This window comes from Pempheris klunzingeri, chromosome 2 (assembly GCF_042242105.1).
Source record: "Pempheris klunzingeri isolate RE-2024b chromosome 2, fPemKlu1.hap1, whole genome shotgun sequence".
NCBI lineage: Eukaryota > Metazoa > Chordata > Actinopteri > Acropomatiformes > Pempheridae > Pempheris > Pempheris klunzingeri.
The window spans coordinates 8524808-8541691 of record NC_092013.1 but is presented as its reverse complement, the minus strand read 5'-3'; the positions used below and the strand labels follow the sequence as shown (position 1 = coordinate 8541691).

The window sequence follows — 16884 nt, the reverse complement described above, 5'->3', positions numbered from 1 at the left end:
CCTCATTGCTATCAAGCTATACAGATTGTTTGTTTTATGTGCCCAGGCCTTGAGAAACTCTCAAATGGAATTTTATTTGTGGTGCTCAAAGCAGGGAACAAAAAAAGACATTTGAAAAATTCAACAACATTGTGTCTTTCCAGATAATTTGGGTGAACGGAACCTTTAACTTGCACAACCACCAGTCCATCCACCTGCACACACTTGTATCCCACAGACACACACAAACAAGCATCTGGCAGCATTCCATTAACAGAGCCACCAGCACTCTCTCACAAGCTCACCTGCTGTCAGAGTCCCAGAGAAAAAATATATTCACACGCACACACACAGAGGTTCACCTGCTCTTGCCTCAGAGGAAAAGAAAAGTTAGAATCTCTCATGAAATGCCTTTTATTGTTTCCCCACAAGGCATGGTTTGTACGCCTCTGAAAAATGCACGCATACACACATACACACTGTCGCTCGCAGACAGCGGGTACAATGCCTCGATGGCGTTTTGTGTACCCACTCTGGGTTGCTGAAATAAAAGCATCAGAACTTTCCCCTTAATAACTATGCACTTGTGTGTGTTAATTTCTAAAACTGGATGAGGCAGAAAGACGAGATTGAGCTTGTCATTAGGAGTTCACAGCCTGCGTGCTTGTGTGAAGGTTTGTTTTGTTTTGTGTCAGCTGCCTTGTGTGTGTTCTGCGCGCGTATGTGTGTGTCTCTGTGTCTCCTCTCTCCCACGCTCGGGCTCCTAACGATGGCAAATGCGCCTGTGTGTTTGCGAGGCGTTGTTTCTCAAAAACAACAACACATCCAGGAACGGCTCGTTTTGTCGGGTTTTGTGGAAGGAACACGCTCTAATTAGAGAGGCCCTATGAAGGTGCATCAAACAGATCTTTCTCAAAGACCAACCTGCTCATGGCTCTCACACAGCGCGTACATGCCACCTCTGATTATTGGAGAAATGTCTGTGTTATTTAACTATATAGCAGAGTATTAACAGCCTTGTCAGTTTAGATTTGTTGTACGTCTGATCCTCAACCATGCGTGCGCTCCTAGACACACATTTAAATACAGACAAAAAAAGTGTCTGCTTCAGGTGTTGCTTTGTGGCCACTTGGGCATGTTTGTGTGTGGGTGGTTCATGACCAAAAGCCCTTTTCACAAAGTACACGTGCACACACACATGCACATAAACACACACAATTCACCTCTCTATCTCTGCGTGTGTTTACTTTACTTTCCTGCTTTGTTTGTTCACTCAGATGGAAGCAGGCTTTCTGCTCAAACTGCCCAGGTCACTTTTGTTCAATCTGTGTGTTGTCTTGCCTCCCCCCCCCTCTTCCTTCTGCCTCTCTGCTCTCAGGTGCCAGTGATGATGGTGGAATCAGCCTCTGAGACCATTCGAACGACGCCGTCCAACCAGAACGGAGTCAGCAGCCTCACCAGCCAATCAGATGGAGGGGGAGGTAGAGAGGGCGGGTCTAACGGAGACACCAACGGAGAGATCAGCCCAGTCGACTTACTGCACCTGCAACAGCAACAGGTGTGTGTGTGTGTGTTTAGGAGCCTGTGTGCGTGTGACTTTATGTTTACAGACCTACTGAACCTGTATATACGTGCTCGTAAGACATGTTTTGCAACTCCCACTTGTGCAATTTGGGCACATGTATTGTACGTTGTGTAGAACAGCATGTACACACCAGAACGTTACATAATGTACCGATGTGACAACACGTAGTCGGACAGACGCTGGTAATTGTCAGCCTTGCATGTGTGAACAGTGAAAAGCTCTGACAGGTTGGCTTGTCGGTGCTTTAATTATCCACCGTTCATAATGTGCCAACTAATTCCACTGGGACAAAGTTCACTATAATAATTCATACACACGAGATTCCCACTGATATTTTATTACAATTTACTGGCTGAGAGAAAAGCAGAACACATACCTGCTGTTTAAACTCTGCCTAGGTGAGAGAAGCCATTTTTTCCCGGTGAGGGGGGTCAAACATTTGCTCACACATTCTCACAATGGGATGCAAGCACACACTCAATATCAGACACTCAAAGAGCGTGTGAGGGAGAGTCTGTTTTAATTTTTTGACTGATCCATGAAATGGTTGTGTGAGTTTGACACGTCAGCGTGTAGTGTCTCCAGTTATTCTATTTATCTTGCCTCCTGTGCGTCACTCCCCCTCCGTACCGTTACATACACACACACAGACACATGCACACACACACAGACACATGCACACACACACACACACACACACACACACTGGCCACTGTGTGAAATGGAATTTCCAAACTTCCCGGAACTTCTTGGATTAAATTCTGCATTTTTATTTCTCATTGCCTCAAAAATCCACATAACTCTTTTCTGATTACTCTCTGAAGGACCCGAACTTTCACTCAAAGTAGGCCTACACACACACACACACACACACACACACACAAACGGCATTTTTAAATGATGTCTTTATCCAGAAGTCTCTACATTAGTCATTTGTCCATAACCACAAGAATGCCCATTGAGTGTTGTCATCAAATGATGGAAACTCACTGATTCATGTTTTTCTGTCCAGTCATTTATGTGGCATTTGCTACAGATGATGAAAAGATTAAGGGAGAAAAGAAATCCTCCCAGTTATGTACTGACCATATAAGCATGTAGGCAATATTTATAACTCTCTCTCTCTCTCTCTCTCTCTCTCTCTCTCGATCTGTGTGTGTATGTTTGCGTGTGTGTGTCGTGTCCGCCCATCACAGAGGGTCAGTGTGGGTTCTGGGCTCTCTGACACCAGCTGAGTTTCAAGTTGAGGAAACCCAGGGGGAAAAAAATCAGGGTTTTCCTCCCTGCTGCTAAAATTATTCCCCCTAATTATAATGATGGAGCTTTAGGTGAATGAAGAACACTCAAGGCCCTTCACTCCTGCCCTGTTCTCCCTCCTCCTTCCCCTGACTGCATCCTCACCCTGCTTCCTCAGCAACCTTCATCCGAGGACACACACACACACGGCCATGCACAAATGCACACACATAAACACCAAACCTGTAGCTCATACAAAGCAGGTCTTTATTCTCTCGGACGTCTCTCTCCTCTCTATGTTTTTGCACCTGTGTGTGTGTGTGTATGCGCACCCTGGTATTTCCTCTCTTGAGCGGGTTACCAACCACAAACATACCTCCTCTCTCTTTCCATCTTTTTCTCTTCCTCTCTCTCACTGTACTTCTTTTTCCTTCTATCCGCTGTGGACCATGAAAGACAAGCACAACCTTTCCTCCATATCCCAGCCCTCACCTCACAAAAAAATGTTACAGCTGTAAATGCACAGTAATTTATTGTAGCGATTCTCTATTTAGAACTTTCTGTTAAGCCCAATTTGCACAGATTGAAAAGATTTGAGTTGTCATGAGGCAGAGGTGTGCGCTTCCTGTGTTACAGATATTTTTCTTTAACTCTGGAACAGTTGTGCTTTCTGCCACTACAGCCTTTTTCTAGTTTATGGCTGTTTCACCTTACAGTTAAGTGGTAAGTGAGCATGTGATATATACAAGTATATGAGTGATTCTTGTATTGATTCATATATTTCCTCAGTAGTATCACATATATCAAAATATATTATAGATGAGTCCCGAGTGTCTAAGAATCACCAGTAATGTGATGCTGTCTCAGTTGAACAATTATCATACACAGACAAGAAGGCAAAGTTTATTCATTTATAACTACAATCTTCAAAAAATTCTTTATTTTCATCCAAAACTATACTTTTCTATTTTTTTCATATCCCATTTTGGAAGTAGGGTAATTACACGGTATTTGTGTGTGTGTGTCATCTCTGCTCCGTATTAACAGCCTTCGGTCGCCATCATACACCTCTCTGTCCCCTCCACCCCTCTCCCTCACCCCCTGGATAAGATGGGAGTTCTGTACCAGTGAGCACTGTTGAGTGGCTGCTCTGATATCACAACCAGCTGATTTTTCTATATTCGTCTCTTCACTCTTGCTCATTTTTCCTTCTCTGTTCACACAACTTAAATAAAAAAAAAATATATATCTACATTTATTTATTTTGGATTTGGGGCCTTGAAAAGTATTAAAATAAGTTAGATTTAGCAAAGCAGACATGTTACTTTTTCAGTTTGTGCTAATTGGCCAATAGTACACAAACACATCATACCTGATACACACAAGCTTCCCCCTTCCTGACCATTTCTAGTGTCATTTGCTAAGTTTAATCATAGATCTTTTGACCAATTTGGTCAACTTTGTTTATGTTCAGTCATCACTTACATGCCAGAATTTAATTTAAAATGCCCTTAAAGTAATTCGTTGTCTTTCTTGTCTATTCTTTCTTTGTCCATAATATCTTTCTCGTCCCTTGCTCCATCACGCTACTTGATTTAATCTGGTTTTTTGATATAGTAGTGCTGGGTGACCACAGAGGCTGTAATTTTAGCTGGTGCCCTCCACTCTTAAAATCAATATTGTCTGATACAGACAGCCCCTATACTGACACTGGTTACCCGACAACATTGTATAAGAACCTGCTTCAACCTGAAAGTCTTACATATACCTCCTCCACTTCTCCTCCTCCTCCTCCTCGTCTTGCTCCTTTCTCCTCCACGCTTGAGATTCTCACCTGAAGGTGTAGTGCAGACTAGTGTTGGTGCTTAAACACCAGTGCCAGTGCGCACTGGAGCAGAAAAGACACACAGACACACTCACACCGACACCGACACACACACACACACATACACACAGAGAACTCCTGACAGCGCGGTGTTGCCAGAACACAAAGCCGTCTTTTCCTTGGGCCCCTCGGGAACCTGAGAGAAATCACAGCCATCTTCAGCCGTCAAACCCCTCCACTGGCCTCTCTCTGTCTTCTGTCTCAGTGTCTCCATTTTTTTTTTACTGACTATGTCCTTCTCTCCCTCTTTCTCTCTGTCTGTCTTCCTTTTGTTGTTCTCCTCTTTCTAGATAGATAGATAGATAGATAAGAGAGATAAGAGAGAGAGTCAGAGAGTCGCAGGTAGATGCTGTAGATGGTCAGTTGGCCAATGACGAAACGGGTAAGTGAAGAGGAGAGGGGACATATAGCTAGAGAGAACAGAGGTAAAAGGAGGGGCAAAGAGGCAGCACATTGGGGGAGGAGGGTGGGGGCATTGGTGGGCTGCAGAGGAGGAATAGAGGGATGAGGGTGGGGTGTAACGCTGAGACGTGTCAGAAAAGGGCGCCTGGGCCTCCCTGTGGAATGTGGCCTGTCTGCCTCCCCAGAAAGAACAGAGCAGGAGAGAGGGAAGAGAGAGGGAAGAAAGGGAAGAGGGGGTGAAGACCAGCGCTGCCCCATCATCGAGGGGAGAGCGACGGGAGGGAGAAGAGAGGGAGGAGAGGGAGGGAAAACAAAGAGCAAAGTTATAGGACGAGAGGAAGGAAAGGTGAAAAAGTGAGAGTAAAAGTGGAGATTGTATGGCACTTTGTTGAGGTGCCGGGCACGGGTGTAGACATGAAATGATGCATAGCAGAGGAGAAATGTAAGCAGGATAAATCCTAACAAACCTCAAAGTGAGCATGTGTGTGTGTGTGTGTGTGTGTGGCGGGGTGGAGGGTGCTCTGACGAGAACCAGGTGTCTTCAATTCTTTCCTTTTCTTTACATCTCTCACCCCCCCCTCCCTTTTTTTTGAGTTTGCAAGTCCGCACTTTAAGTGCCGTCACTTCCCCTCTCCCCTCTATCCTCACCCGTTTCTGTCTCCTCCTTCTCCCTCGCCATCAATTAATCGCTTCTGGTGTTCCAGCAGCTACAGTAGTCGTGGCTGGTGATGACGGGAAGATAAGAAGAAAAAGTAGGAGAGAGAGAGAGAGAGAGAGAGGAAAAGAGAGTGAGATGGTGACAAAAAGGTGCAGTTTCCTCTTATGAGTGCCGCTCATTGGTTGGCTTATACAGCACGGGAGGTTTTTTTCCCTTTCTCTGTCTTTTTCTCTCCGTTGCCCTTAACTCGCTCTTACGTGCAAATAGAAAGTGAGAGGCAGATTGTAGCGGTCTCCCTTCCCCAAGGGTTCAAAAGGAACATTGGTTGGGGAAAAGGCAGTTTTAGAAATTGGTTTGGAGCTTCGATCCCCACTCCCATTTGTCAAAATCTATTTTTTCCTCACTGCTTCCATCTTTTTGTTCTCTTGGATGCACACACACACACACACGCACGCACACATACTGACAACCTTTGTTTCTCTCCCTCTCTCATATACTGACACACACACAGGCAGTTACACACATGCACAGAGCTGATGTGAGTTAATGAAGGGTGTAATTAAGGAGCCACAGTGATGACTGGAGATCAGGGGGAACCGATACAGATCTCAGATATACACAAACACTGATGAAAGATAGCTGTTTTGTGTGTATGCGCATGTGCAAGAGTGTTCATTTGGTTTTGATGCTGGGAGTGCTTTGCGGACAGATGTATGAGACGACTTAACAGACGATGAGAGATGCTGGATGATTCAGATAACGTATGGCTTCCTGTTAGATTGGCTAGACTCGGTAATTACGGCCTGTATGGACGGAGGTGGGGAGGTTCTGACACACGCGATTCTACGGCTTCAGCTGCTCGGCCTTTGCTAAATTAATGGAGGTGGATGTTGGTCACTGGGACAGTTATGTCCTGTTTGACCTCCAGCTCTCCACTAGAGTTCATTTTCAGGTCAGGAGTGCAGAGGAGATGTGCGGCGGAGGGATGGCTAGAGAAGAGGAGGTGAAGAAAAAAGACATTTGCAGACACATTATCTAGTTTGTTAGCACAATGGGATTTAATTTAATTACATAATGCATAAGGCACCTGTGTGCCTGTGCGTTATTTTCCTGTCTGTACGTCTGTCTGCATCCATAACCTGTGTCTGTGTGTGTGTGTGTGTGTGAGCGCTCGTGTCCGTCCGTCGTGTGTGCGGGCCCGTAAATCAGTCCCAGGCCTCTCTCTGAGTGCTGTCACCTCCTAAAAGCTTTCCCTCGGTCTGGGCCAGGCCTTCCTCTTTATGTTTGAGGTCAGTATAGTTCACAGGTCACTAGAGGTCATGCTGAGACAGAGAGGGGCAAGTTGGGTTGCCTAGCATCACAGAACACCCACTGCTGTTACCGCGGCAATACAAAGAGACCTATAGAACAGCAACTTCCTCTAGGAGTCTTAAGAGCAGCAGCAGCTCCCTTTATGCATCTTCTTTGACTTTTACTTGCTTTTTTCTTGTGCTGTCTACTTACGAATCTGCTTGTAGTGATTGATAAAGACTACTAAATGGGCCTACATGCTGGATATTTAGATTTCAGTCATCCATGCTTACTGTTCAGGGTTGTGGCGGATCTGAGACATGTACGCACTTCATCGCATACACTTTTGCACTTTTTCCTGCACTGCAGACATGTACACACACAATGCCACAAGCACAATGCCACAAACACAAGAGCAAATCTCAGGGTCACTAATGTATTTCACAGGACTCCCCGTCCTCATATTACTCATTCAGTGATTTTTTCACACATTGAGACCTAATTCTGAGATGCTGAGATGTTGTTTTTATGAGCGCCCATAAAATTTCTTTACTGCTTTTTCCAGCCAGGCCATTGACTGTTGGAGAATCCACTGTGAGAGCAGATTTTTGTTCTCACTATTGATGTCCTTTCAATTCCTTTCCTTTTGTAATTCTCTGCTCTGTGACCTCCATATAGATTTTCATTCTCTAATTACACAGTAATGTTCTTGAGGCACAGCCATGATTTGTTAACTTTCTGAAATCATAGCTAATAGATGCTTCATAATTTTCACATTCAAACTGTAGAATTTACTCCATGATAAAGGTTATTGTCTAAGGCGTTCCAAAGAAGGCTGCAGGTCTCGTGGATAAAGAGTAGGTGGACAGTAGACATGGTCCACCAGGCCAGATCAGCCAGCATGGATGTCGTCACAGTTGGTTGACCCGACCAGTCGAGAGGCTCAGAGACAAGAATAGACAGATACCAACAGATGAAAGGTGTATGTGAGTGTGTTTGTGTTTTTTCCTGTCTCTGTTTTGGAGACTGAGTTATACACACTTCCCTGGGCACCTGAAGGGGTTAGGTTGGGTTTGGTTGCCATGGGAGTGTTTGGAAGCACTTACACTGGGTAGGCCTAGCTGCGCTGTCAGGTAAATAACACACACATGGACACACACACACACACAAGCTCACACATGAGCATGGACGGACACTCTGAGGGTGAAAAAGTCGATTGTTGACTCACTCTTCAGAAGGCATCGCCATGGTGACTGAGGCCTTTTTAAGGGGTCATAGGTCAGCGAGCAAAGCTGCATGACCTCATTACTACTACTGGTCAGTGACACTGGGGTGCGACTGTGTGTGTGTATGTGTATGGATGACTGTTCACATTGGTCACCATCTACTGCTTTCTCTATCAAAAAGCAGCAACCCTAATTGGTTTTAATTGACGTGTGCGCAAATTCAGTCTTTCAGAGTTCATTAGGGGCAAGGCACTCCAAAAAGAGAGCATTAGTTTACATTCCACGCCCACACAGGTCAGAAAACCCTCATATCTTGGTCCCAGTCCCCTCTCTTTTCTGTAAGTCCTTACTCTTTTATTCCCCCACTCCGGACACAAAGAAAGAGATGGACACCGAGAGGGGATCGAAAGAAAGTAAAGAGTAAAGACAACATATGCAACGCTTACAAGGCTGCTTGGCAAGTAGTTACCCTGGAAACAGTTGAGAGCCTGGGGTGCACACAATGAACACGCACATATACACACCACGCACACAATAGCTGCAGAGGCCTAAAGTGTTGCTAATTAGCTAGTCTGCGCTGGTTCTTTGTGTGAGCCATTTTAAAGGAGAGATTAGAGTCAACAGGGAGGAGGAGAGGAATGTAGCTCTTCTCTCTCTCTGGTTTGCTTTCTTCCTGAGCGCTGGGACAGTGTATAACGGCCTTTTTTCACCTGGCAGACAGAATGCCTTTGTTGCCTCATCAGTTAAGTTTTCCATAACTGAAAAACATGGAGAAAAAAGTAAAACTTAATTTGAGATGGAGTTCAGTAAGGTGGCGCTTTGAGCACGAAAGCAAATTATAAAAAAGTGATAAAAGCAAATGACAAAATCCTCAAACCTGAACTCCTTCTTCTTGCCTCTTCACTCAAATACTGTAATATAATAATATGGCTATTTTTGAAACACTAATAAGTTATCTCTGTTATCATTCAACTTTAGAGAATCAAGATGTCATAAATATGGTTTTAAATTGCTCATTGAAGGACCAATTTCCCAGTGAAAGTTTTTTATGACATTTCACTCAACATTTTCATTGCAGGTAAACCTGCATTTAATTTTATTATCTGGACAAATTATTGGCAATGACACTCAGCTACATCAAAGCTGACCTCTCCTTACCATAAAAAGTGTAGAAAAATGGTTTAGTTAATGGGGATAAATTAGTAATGGGTAACTAAAACCTTTCTTTCTGCTTGCGTTTTTTGCCTTAATGCACTTAGTTGTAAGAGTTGCATAGTAGAGTCAACAAAATCTCTGAAGAAAATTGTTGATGAGAAAAATGTAATCGCAGTGATAAAAAGATACCAAAATCAACAAAAAAAAAAATTTCATTTCATTTTAAAAGAACTGAAAATTGCACGGGGCTTTGAATTACTTTGAATTGAAAAATGTGCCCGTTCACATCTGGTTGGACTGACCTTCTCACTAAATCACATAGTCCAGTGCACGCACACGCTTCCCCGTTTCCCCTTTTTGGAAAACACTCCACCCCTGCTTCTCATTTGGGGAAGTTAAAGATTTTGTGCTTGTTTAGAAGTTTAACTTCTTGTACAGCAGCCAGCCTTTGTTGTGCCTGCCCACTTCCGGTGTTTGTATGTGTGTGTGTGTGTCTGTGTGGTAAGGGTGGGTGTGAGGGTGTGACTCCACAGCCACAACCAGGTGTAAAAACCCTCTGAACCGAAGACATGAAAGAGTTTTATTTCCATCGAAGTGGGCAGGCTGGCTAATACTTTTACAGGCCACTGACTAGGAACGTGTTTAACCAATAGGCGTCTGTGTGTGTACATTTGTCTTTATGTGCATATGTGTCAGTGTATGCATGTGCACATGGCAGACAGTCTCTGTTTGTGTATGTATGTGTTTTCCCTCTGTCTCCTGAGCTGAGTCTTGGCAGTGTCTTGCATGTGTTATTAGTTTGATTTTTTTTGGGGGGGGGGATATTAATAATAACAGTTAAACGGTTTCCATATGTGAGGCCTGGTTGCCAGGCTAGTGCTATCCTCATCATGGGCTGGCCTCGCACAGTCTACCCTCTGAGGAGTTGCTCTTGTTGGTGCAGGAGAAGCGGCTTAAACTCTGGAGGTCGCCCAGCTAAGACCTAACACCTAAGTGGCCCCCTCCTCCCAGGAGCATGACCAAATTACTTAACTGTCCTACCTTATACAAGATGAGGGCTAAATATTACAAGGTACACTGTGTGTTTGTGTGTGTGTGTGAGCTTTCCGCTGTGGGTTGGGTCTGTCTGGAGTGAGACCTTCCTCTCTTGCCAAACGAGCTGTGTTGAAAACCGCAGGGAAACTGCATATGTGTATATAATGTATGACGTGTATTTGTGTGTGTGTGTGTGTGTGTGTGTGTGTGGAAGGAAACTGCTGTAGAGCTATTTGCCATCAATTAGCGGCCTGGACTGAGATGAGGCCAACAATATGGAGGGAGCTGCTTTTATATTCTCAGGAAGGGAGTTCCTCTCTCTTTCAGTCCCTGCTCACCTCATCATTATCTTTAATTGTCTATCTCTTGATGCCCTTTTCCCTTCACTTAACAGAGAAAAGCTGACAACATCTACTTAGGAAGCAGTGAATTTTTTTCTGTGTGTGTGCTCAATATGCGTGTGTATATGATGATGAATTGTGTCATGATATAAAGCAGTCCTGGGTATTCAGTCAGCTCCTTTTTATGACTGTACGTATACCCCTGTGAATCAATAGAAACATTAGATGAGTATAGGGACATAGTTGAAGGGGAGAGGTTTTCTCGTTTCACAAAACAGTTTTGAACTGAAGAGAACCATCTGGAAAACGGCAGGGTCCCCGGAGTTTAGAACAGGTCCCTTTTGTGAAAAATAGGATGTGAAAAAAACTAAAATCAGCCAGGGTTTTTCAAACATTACGGCATATTTTGAAGTTCTTTTGGAGTTTGTGAGTTTTTATTGCGTTGGCTCTTGAACGCGGTCTTTCCTCTCTTTAATGGTCAGTCTGGGCCCAGAGAAGCTTGCTTCAGCCGTTTTAAAACCTCAGCTCTCGAACGGTGCCTTTATATTGCGGAAACATTACATTAAATAGCTGAACGGGATTGCGGCTGGCTGGTGTTTCTGAAGGTATCCCAGATAGTTCCAGCTCGGCGGCAGCCTAAACAGATTGAGGTATTCAGTGCCGTATAAGCTTAGTTATATTAGTGGACAACTGGTTTGAAGTCCACGTTGCTATGAGCGAAAACAAATGGCAGGAAAGCTGGTGAAAGGAGGCCGGAAAGACCTGATTAATACCAGAATAAGAGAAGGAGTACGTGAGGAAGAGTCGGAGGAAAGGGGTGAAGTCTTGGCAGAGCATAGTTTATTTGTAACCCACCATGAAATTGAGCAGCTTTAGCAGGCTTTGGCTCAGGCTGGCCCTTACCCCTATATGTTTACCCCCTGGAAACCCCTGATCTGCCCTAAATATACAGACCACTCCCTGTTCCCTTACAGCTCTGATCTATCGTAAAACTGCATCTAACTTTGAAGAATTAAAATGTCTCGTCAATCAGTGTATTTTTGACAAATTACTGTAACTACCTTTAAACAAATTAAGTCATAACTGACATGATGAGTGAACACTTTCTCTCACAGTTTCTCACAACACTGTTGTTAATGCTTTTGTTTCTCTATTTACTCCAAGACCACTTTAAGATCACCGCTGCTTACTGCAACAAACAAAATCTTCCCTACCCTACCTGTGTAACGTAATCTGCAATTTCCCATTTAAGTTGACATCTGGTGGAAAACATGAGCATCAGTGAAATCAGCTGCGGATTCCGCAGAACTTTGGTCTTGATGGTGCACAGTTAACAACCAACAACAAGCTATGAGACTGCCGGTCTAACACAAATCTGTATAAGGTTGTTATCGTAGTTAATATGCTACATGAAACAAATCTATTATAACCATATCTTGATGTGCTAAATTCAGCTTTACGTTTAACTACCTATCCCAGTCCCACAGCTGCCGTCCCGGTAGTGGGGCTTTGTCTGACAGTCAAGGAAAGGCAAGGGTCCCCTCATAAGGCAAACAGCTGCATTCACAAGGCTTGGTTTCCATTGGCCTGGACAATCTATTTTAGGCTTCTGTCTAACCCATATCTGCTCTCAGAATTTACTGTGGCGAATGAGGGTATGGGTAACAGATTTCTAAAGAGGAGACGGGAGGGGGCAGGGCACAAGAAAGACAGAATACTTGGAGAAATGCCAGCCAAACTTTTGTGAGTTATACATTATGTGGAGAGGCAGAGTGAAGGCAAGAGAGAGATCGGGTGATATGGGTGGAGAGAAAGAAAGTAGGAGTGATCTGGGAAAGCAATCTGGTTTTTGCGGTGAGTGACAGTGATGCATTTGATATGTGAGATTCCACCACGGCTGTAACCAAGCCTTCACTCACACATGCCCCAAAGTCATATAGCAATCCCACTAACTGTCACCTCTTCAGTAATCCGACTTTGTGTACAGTGTGTGTGGGTGTAAATACTGGGCCTGCCTCTGAACGCAGGTGAGCCGGCGGTACTGTATTATCACCCTCCTTTAAACAGATTTACATGCTTTGTAGATGTTACATCTGTTCAGTCTTGTTTCATCTTCTCCTCTGATCATGATCGGGATCTCTGAGTATCCAGATAAAGAGAAGAAATCAAAGATGAGAGAGATTCGCAGGAAGAAAAACTAGTAGTAAAGAATATTAAAGACCAAGCCAGAGGGAGGGAGTAAATTAAATTGGGAGGGGAGTTTATTGGAGTTTGGAGGTGTTTTCTGGTGCTAAAGTGAGGAGTGAAAACGAATACAAGGGATCACAGAGGTGATCCAGGAGGACGGCAGAATCGCCGCAGCTTTAGCTTGGCTTTCAGCTTCAATGACAGCACCCCAGACAGGAGATAGAGAGAAAGAGGGAAGTAAGTGTGGAAAAAAGAAGATCCACCGCTACTTCCTGAACCCGGTCTCTCTCACTGATCCAAAATCAGAAAGCGTGCAGGCCTGTAGAGGAGCAGCTGGGTGTGACGAGCTCTTTTCTACGTCTTCACCTTGTATCCATCTACCACTCTCACCATCTCCCGTTCTCTCCTGGGGTTAGAAAAGGGAAAAGGGTTTAGGAATGGAGGAGCAGGGCATCACAAGCCTCTCTTCCCAGGCTGCTGAGCTAGTAAGACGGAGAGGTTATACTTGTTTGGCGCTGGAGAGCTCTGTAGCGTCCGACGCTGCTGAAACATCTGAAACTAGCCTAGTTCAGCTTTGTCGCGGACAGATGAAACAATGAGTCTTCTCACTCACCCTCACTTGTGCTCCTTTCTTTTTTTGTCCTCTCTTCTACTTTGTCTAAGAGCAAAGAAATCTGATACCACCTGCCTCCCCCCTGCCCTTCCTAGCGCCCTCCCCTCCTCCTCCTTCTCCCTCAAGGACAGCCCACTGTCTGCCCCGGGGGCTGTTTATCTACGGGGGGAGATGAGGAGGAGAGGGTAGAAGGGGGGACCGGTTTGTTTCGTTTTGGCCGTCAACAATGGACCTCAGTCTGTGCTGACGGACTACTCCAACATATGGTACCCACCTGTCTCTCTCTCTCTCTCTCTCTCTCTGTCTTTCTCTCTCTCCCTGCCTCCCTCCCTCCTCTTCCTCCTTCTCTCCTCTCCTCCCTTGCTACGTTGCTCTGTTTAGATTTCTTTGCTTATTCCTGCGTTCTCTCTCCCTGTCTCACCCAAACACACTGGGCGGATTAGAGGCCAGATTCATCACACACACAGACCTGTTTGCTTTAGCAACCTGAGCCAGGCACACACACACACACACACACACACACACACACACACACACACACACACACATATCTAACTAAGGAAGCCTGGCCTTGCTACATGCTGATTGTTACTTTTTTGTTCTTATCTGAGATTCAACTCATAACTTGACATCTCATCCAAGGGAGGTGGAGTTGAATCCTCTTTCATGTAGAGTCTGGACAGATGCATGCACACACACACACACACACACACATACACACACACACACTCACATAGACACTGCAAGATCATCATACACACGTAGCTAAATTAAATTTCTGTCCTTTTCTTCTAATGGAGCCTCTAACTGCCTCACCAACCCTCCCTCCCCTCAAAGAAACATAGTTGTTAGCCATTTTTTTGGAATCCTGTTAAGGAGAGAAACTAGCCTTTACTTTGTGACTGTGTGTGTGTGCGTGTGCGTGTGTGTGTGCGTGTGTGTGTGTGAGTGTGACCCTGCTGAATTAAAAAATGCACTGTTATTAAAGGCTGTGTCAGAGGCGATGATTTACAGAGGGGAGCGATGACAAGTCAGAAGAACTCACACACTGAACTGACACACACACACACACACACACACACACACAAACACACACTCATACTGTGCTCTCAGGCCTCCAAGCTGAGCAGTGACCTCCTCACCCCTCCTTCCCCTTCCTCCTCCTCCTCCCTCCCTCTCTCACTCTAATAAAACCTGTCTGACACCACTGATGTGTGTATATGTGTGTGCATGTTTGCGTGTGTGTGTGCTCCGTGGCAGCACAAAGACTCTGTTGTTGGGCCTCCCTCTTAGGCCTCCCTCATATTTTCTTTAAAGGTGCAGAGCGCCCCCAAGAATGCCACAGGGGGAGCGGGGAGTTGGGTTGGGGGAGTCTAGGAGGAGCTGGTGTGTATGTGTGGGTGGAGGGGGGCATGCTTTACAATGCTACAGCTCACCCAGGTCACAGAGAGAAAAAGGCAAGGAGTGAGTGTGAAGAGGAGAAATGAAAGAGAAGGGTCAGAGAAGAGGAGTGCTTCTTGACAATGTAGATATGAGAGAGTTTGGCTCTGGCTCTGGCTCTGGCTGTGTGTGTGTGTGTGTGTGTGTGTGTGTGTGTGTGTGTGTGTGTGTGTGTGTGTGTGTATGTATGTATGTGTGTGTGTGTGTGTGTGTGTGTGTGTGTGTGTGTGTGTGTGTGTGTGTGTGTGTGTGTGTGTGTGTGTGTGCGTGCGCGTGTGCACACGTGTGTCTTCACCAAACCTGTGGTTGTCTTTCTCACATCATATGTTGAAAGTTCAAGGTTTAATTTATTCACTCGTAAAATCAGTGAAATTCCAGTGCTCCCATTCCAATCAGCCAGTGCTCTTTACAGGACATAAATACTCATACATAAAAACCATAGATTCAGTGAAAACAATTTTCTGCATTTGTGCCAGTGAGCTAATATTACTTGTAGACAATTTAATATGTAAATGTAATGAAATATATCAAGTTTACAAGCGATAGTGCCAAAAAAGATGTCTTAATTTAAGAAAATGAAGGAGGAGGTGGAGCCGAAGACATTTACTTAATGGAGTCCATTATTTTCTATAGTGGAAAGCTCTTTCGTGTATTATCATTCTTGTATCATTGCTCTCACCAAATTGAAGAAGGAGGATGTGTTCTAACAGCCATAATTGATTGTCTGTAGTCTGTTTATGTTAGTTTCACAACTGAGTTAATAGGTATGATAGAGTAAGAAGAAAGCACCGTTACTATAGTTAGTTGGAGTTTATAATTCGATGGACGCTGGTTTAGATCATTTTGTGTTTGAGCTGTCTGGTGGCTGTGATAATTCTCTATCACCACACACCGATATTTATTGGAATCATATCATTTTACACTTAAAAAAATCTCTTGTTCAGTTAATTATTCAAAGAAGAGTTGTGTTTGATGTTGTGCTTAATAGTGGGACACAATTCAATGCATTAAACATAACTTTCAGAAAAATATTTCAAAGTTCTATATACTTACTCTATATACATATAGAGTATATATACTCTATACTCTATATAGATACTGGAAAAATGCACATAATTTTGAATTACTTTTGATAAAGTCTATTATTAATTGCAATTAATTCTTACTGGTCAGCTGCCCGTCAATACTAAAGAGTTTTTACTGCAGTTATTGTCTAAAACTACAGTTTTAAATACAGAGTTTTGCCTCTTAGCTGTGGCACATTTGAATAAAGCAGGATCGGGAAAGACTTTGTTTAAATATCTAGAGAATGACATGCTTCGTTGGTAGTTCTTGTCTCTCACATAGATCTAAATCCATGAATACAGGCATAGGAGAGGAGACAGGCATCACCTCTGCTTGGTTGTAGCGTTTATGAAAGCCATAAATGGCTCTTTAATATAGTGGTAATCAGGGTGGTAATTTGGGTGGAATTGTCCCTTATTGTTGCCAGACATGCCTCCCCAACTCCTGCCAACACACACGCATACGCACACTCACAGACAAACACACACACTCACTCTTGCGCAGACAGGGTGTTCAAGGAGTAATTCACACCACATGCCAACAAACTGGGCGGTTGTGTTTTTTTTAGGGGTTTTCTTTTTTTTGGCGTTTCTGTGTGTGTGTGTGTATGTCTGTGCCTGCTTTAATGCTGAGGTCAAACCAGTAAATGGGAGGGGGTTCCCAAGATTTTTGTTAAAGTGTTAAAATGTATGTGTGTGTGTGTGTGTGTGTGTGTGTGTATAGGCACATCTACAGCCACGTCCATGTGTGTGTTTTAATTGCGGTCTCAGCAAAAGTAGCAAGTGTG

At 44.2% G+C, this 16884-nt stretch overlaps 1 protein-coding gene across 4 annotated transcripts in view; it reads left to right on the top strand.

The window, feature by feature from the left end:
* Positions 1–16884, top strand: part of foxp4 (forkhead box P4) — a 141038-nt gene that overhangs the window by 79339 nt on the left and 44815 nt on the right. For 3 of the 4 annotated variants that reach the window (XM_070852098.1, XM_070852106.1, XM_070852089.1), the window contains exon 2: positions 1358–1537. The exons of the other annotated variant lie outside the window; for it this stretch is intronic. In XM_070852098.1, coding sequence (XP_070708199.1) covers positions 1367–1537 — 171 coding nt within the window. In that variant the 5' untranslated portion in view covers positions 1358–1366. The remainder of the gene's footprint in view (positions 1–1357; positions 1538–16884) is intronic. 4 annotated transcript variants of the gene reach the window in all.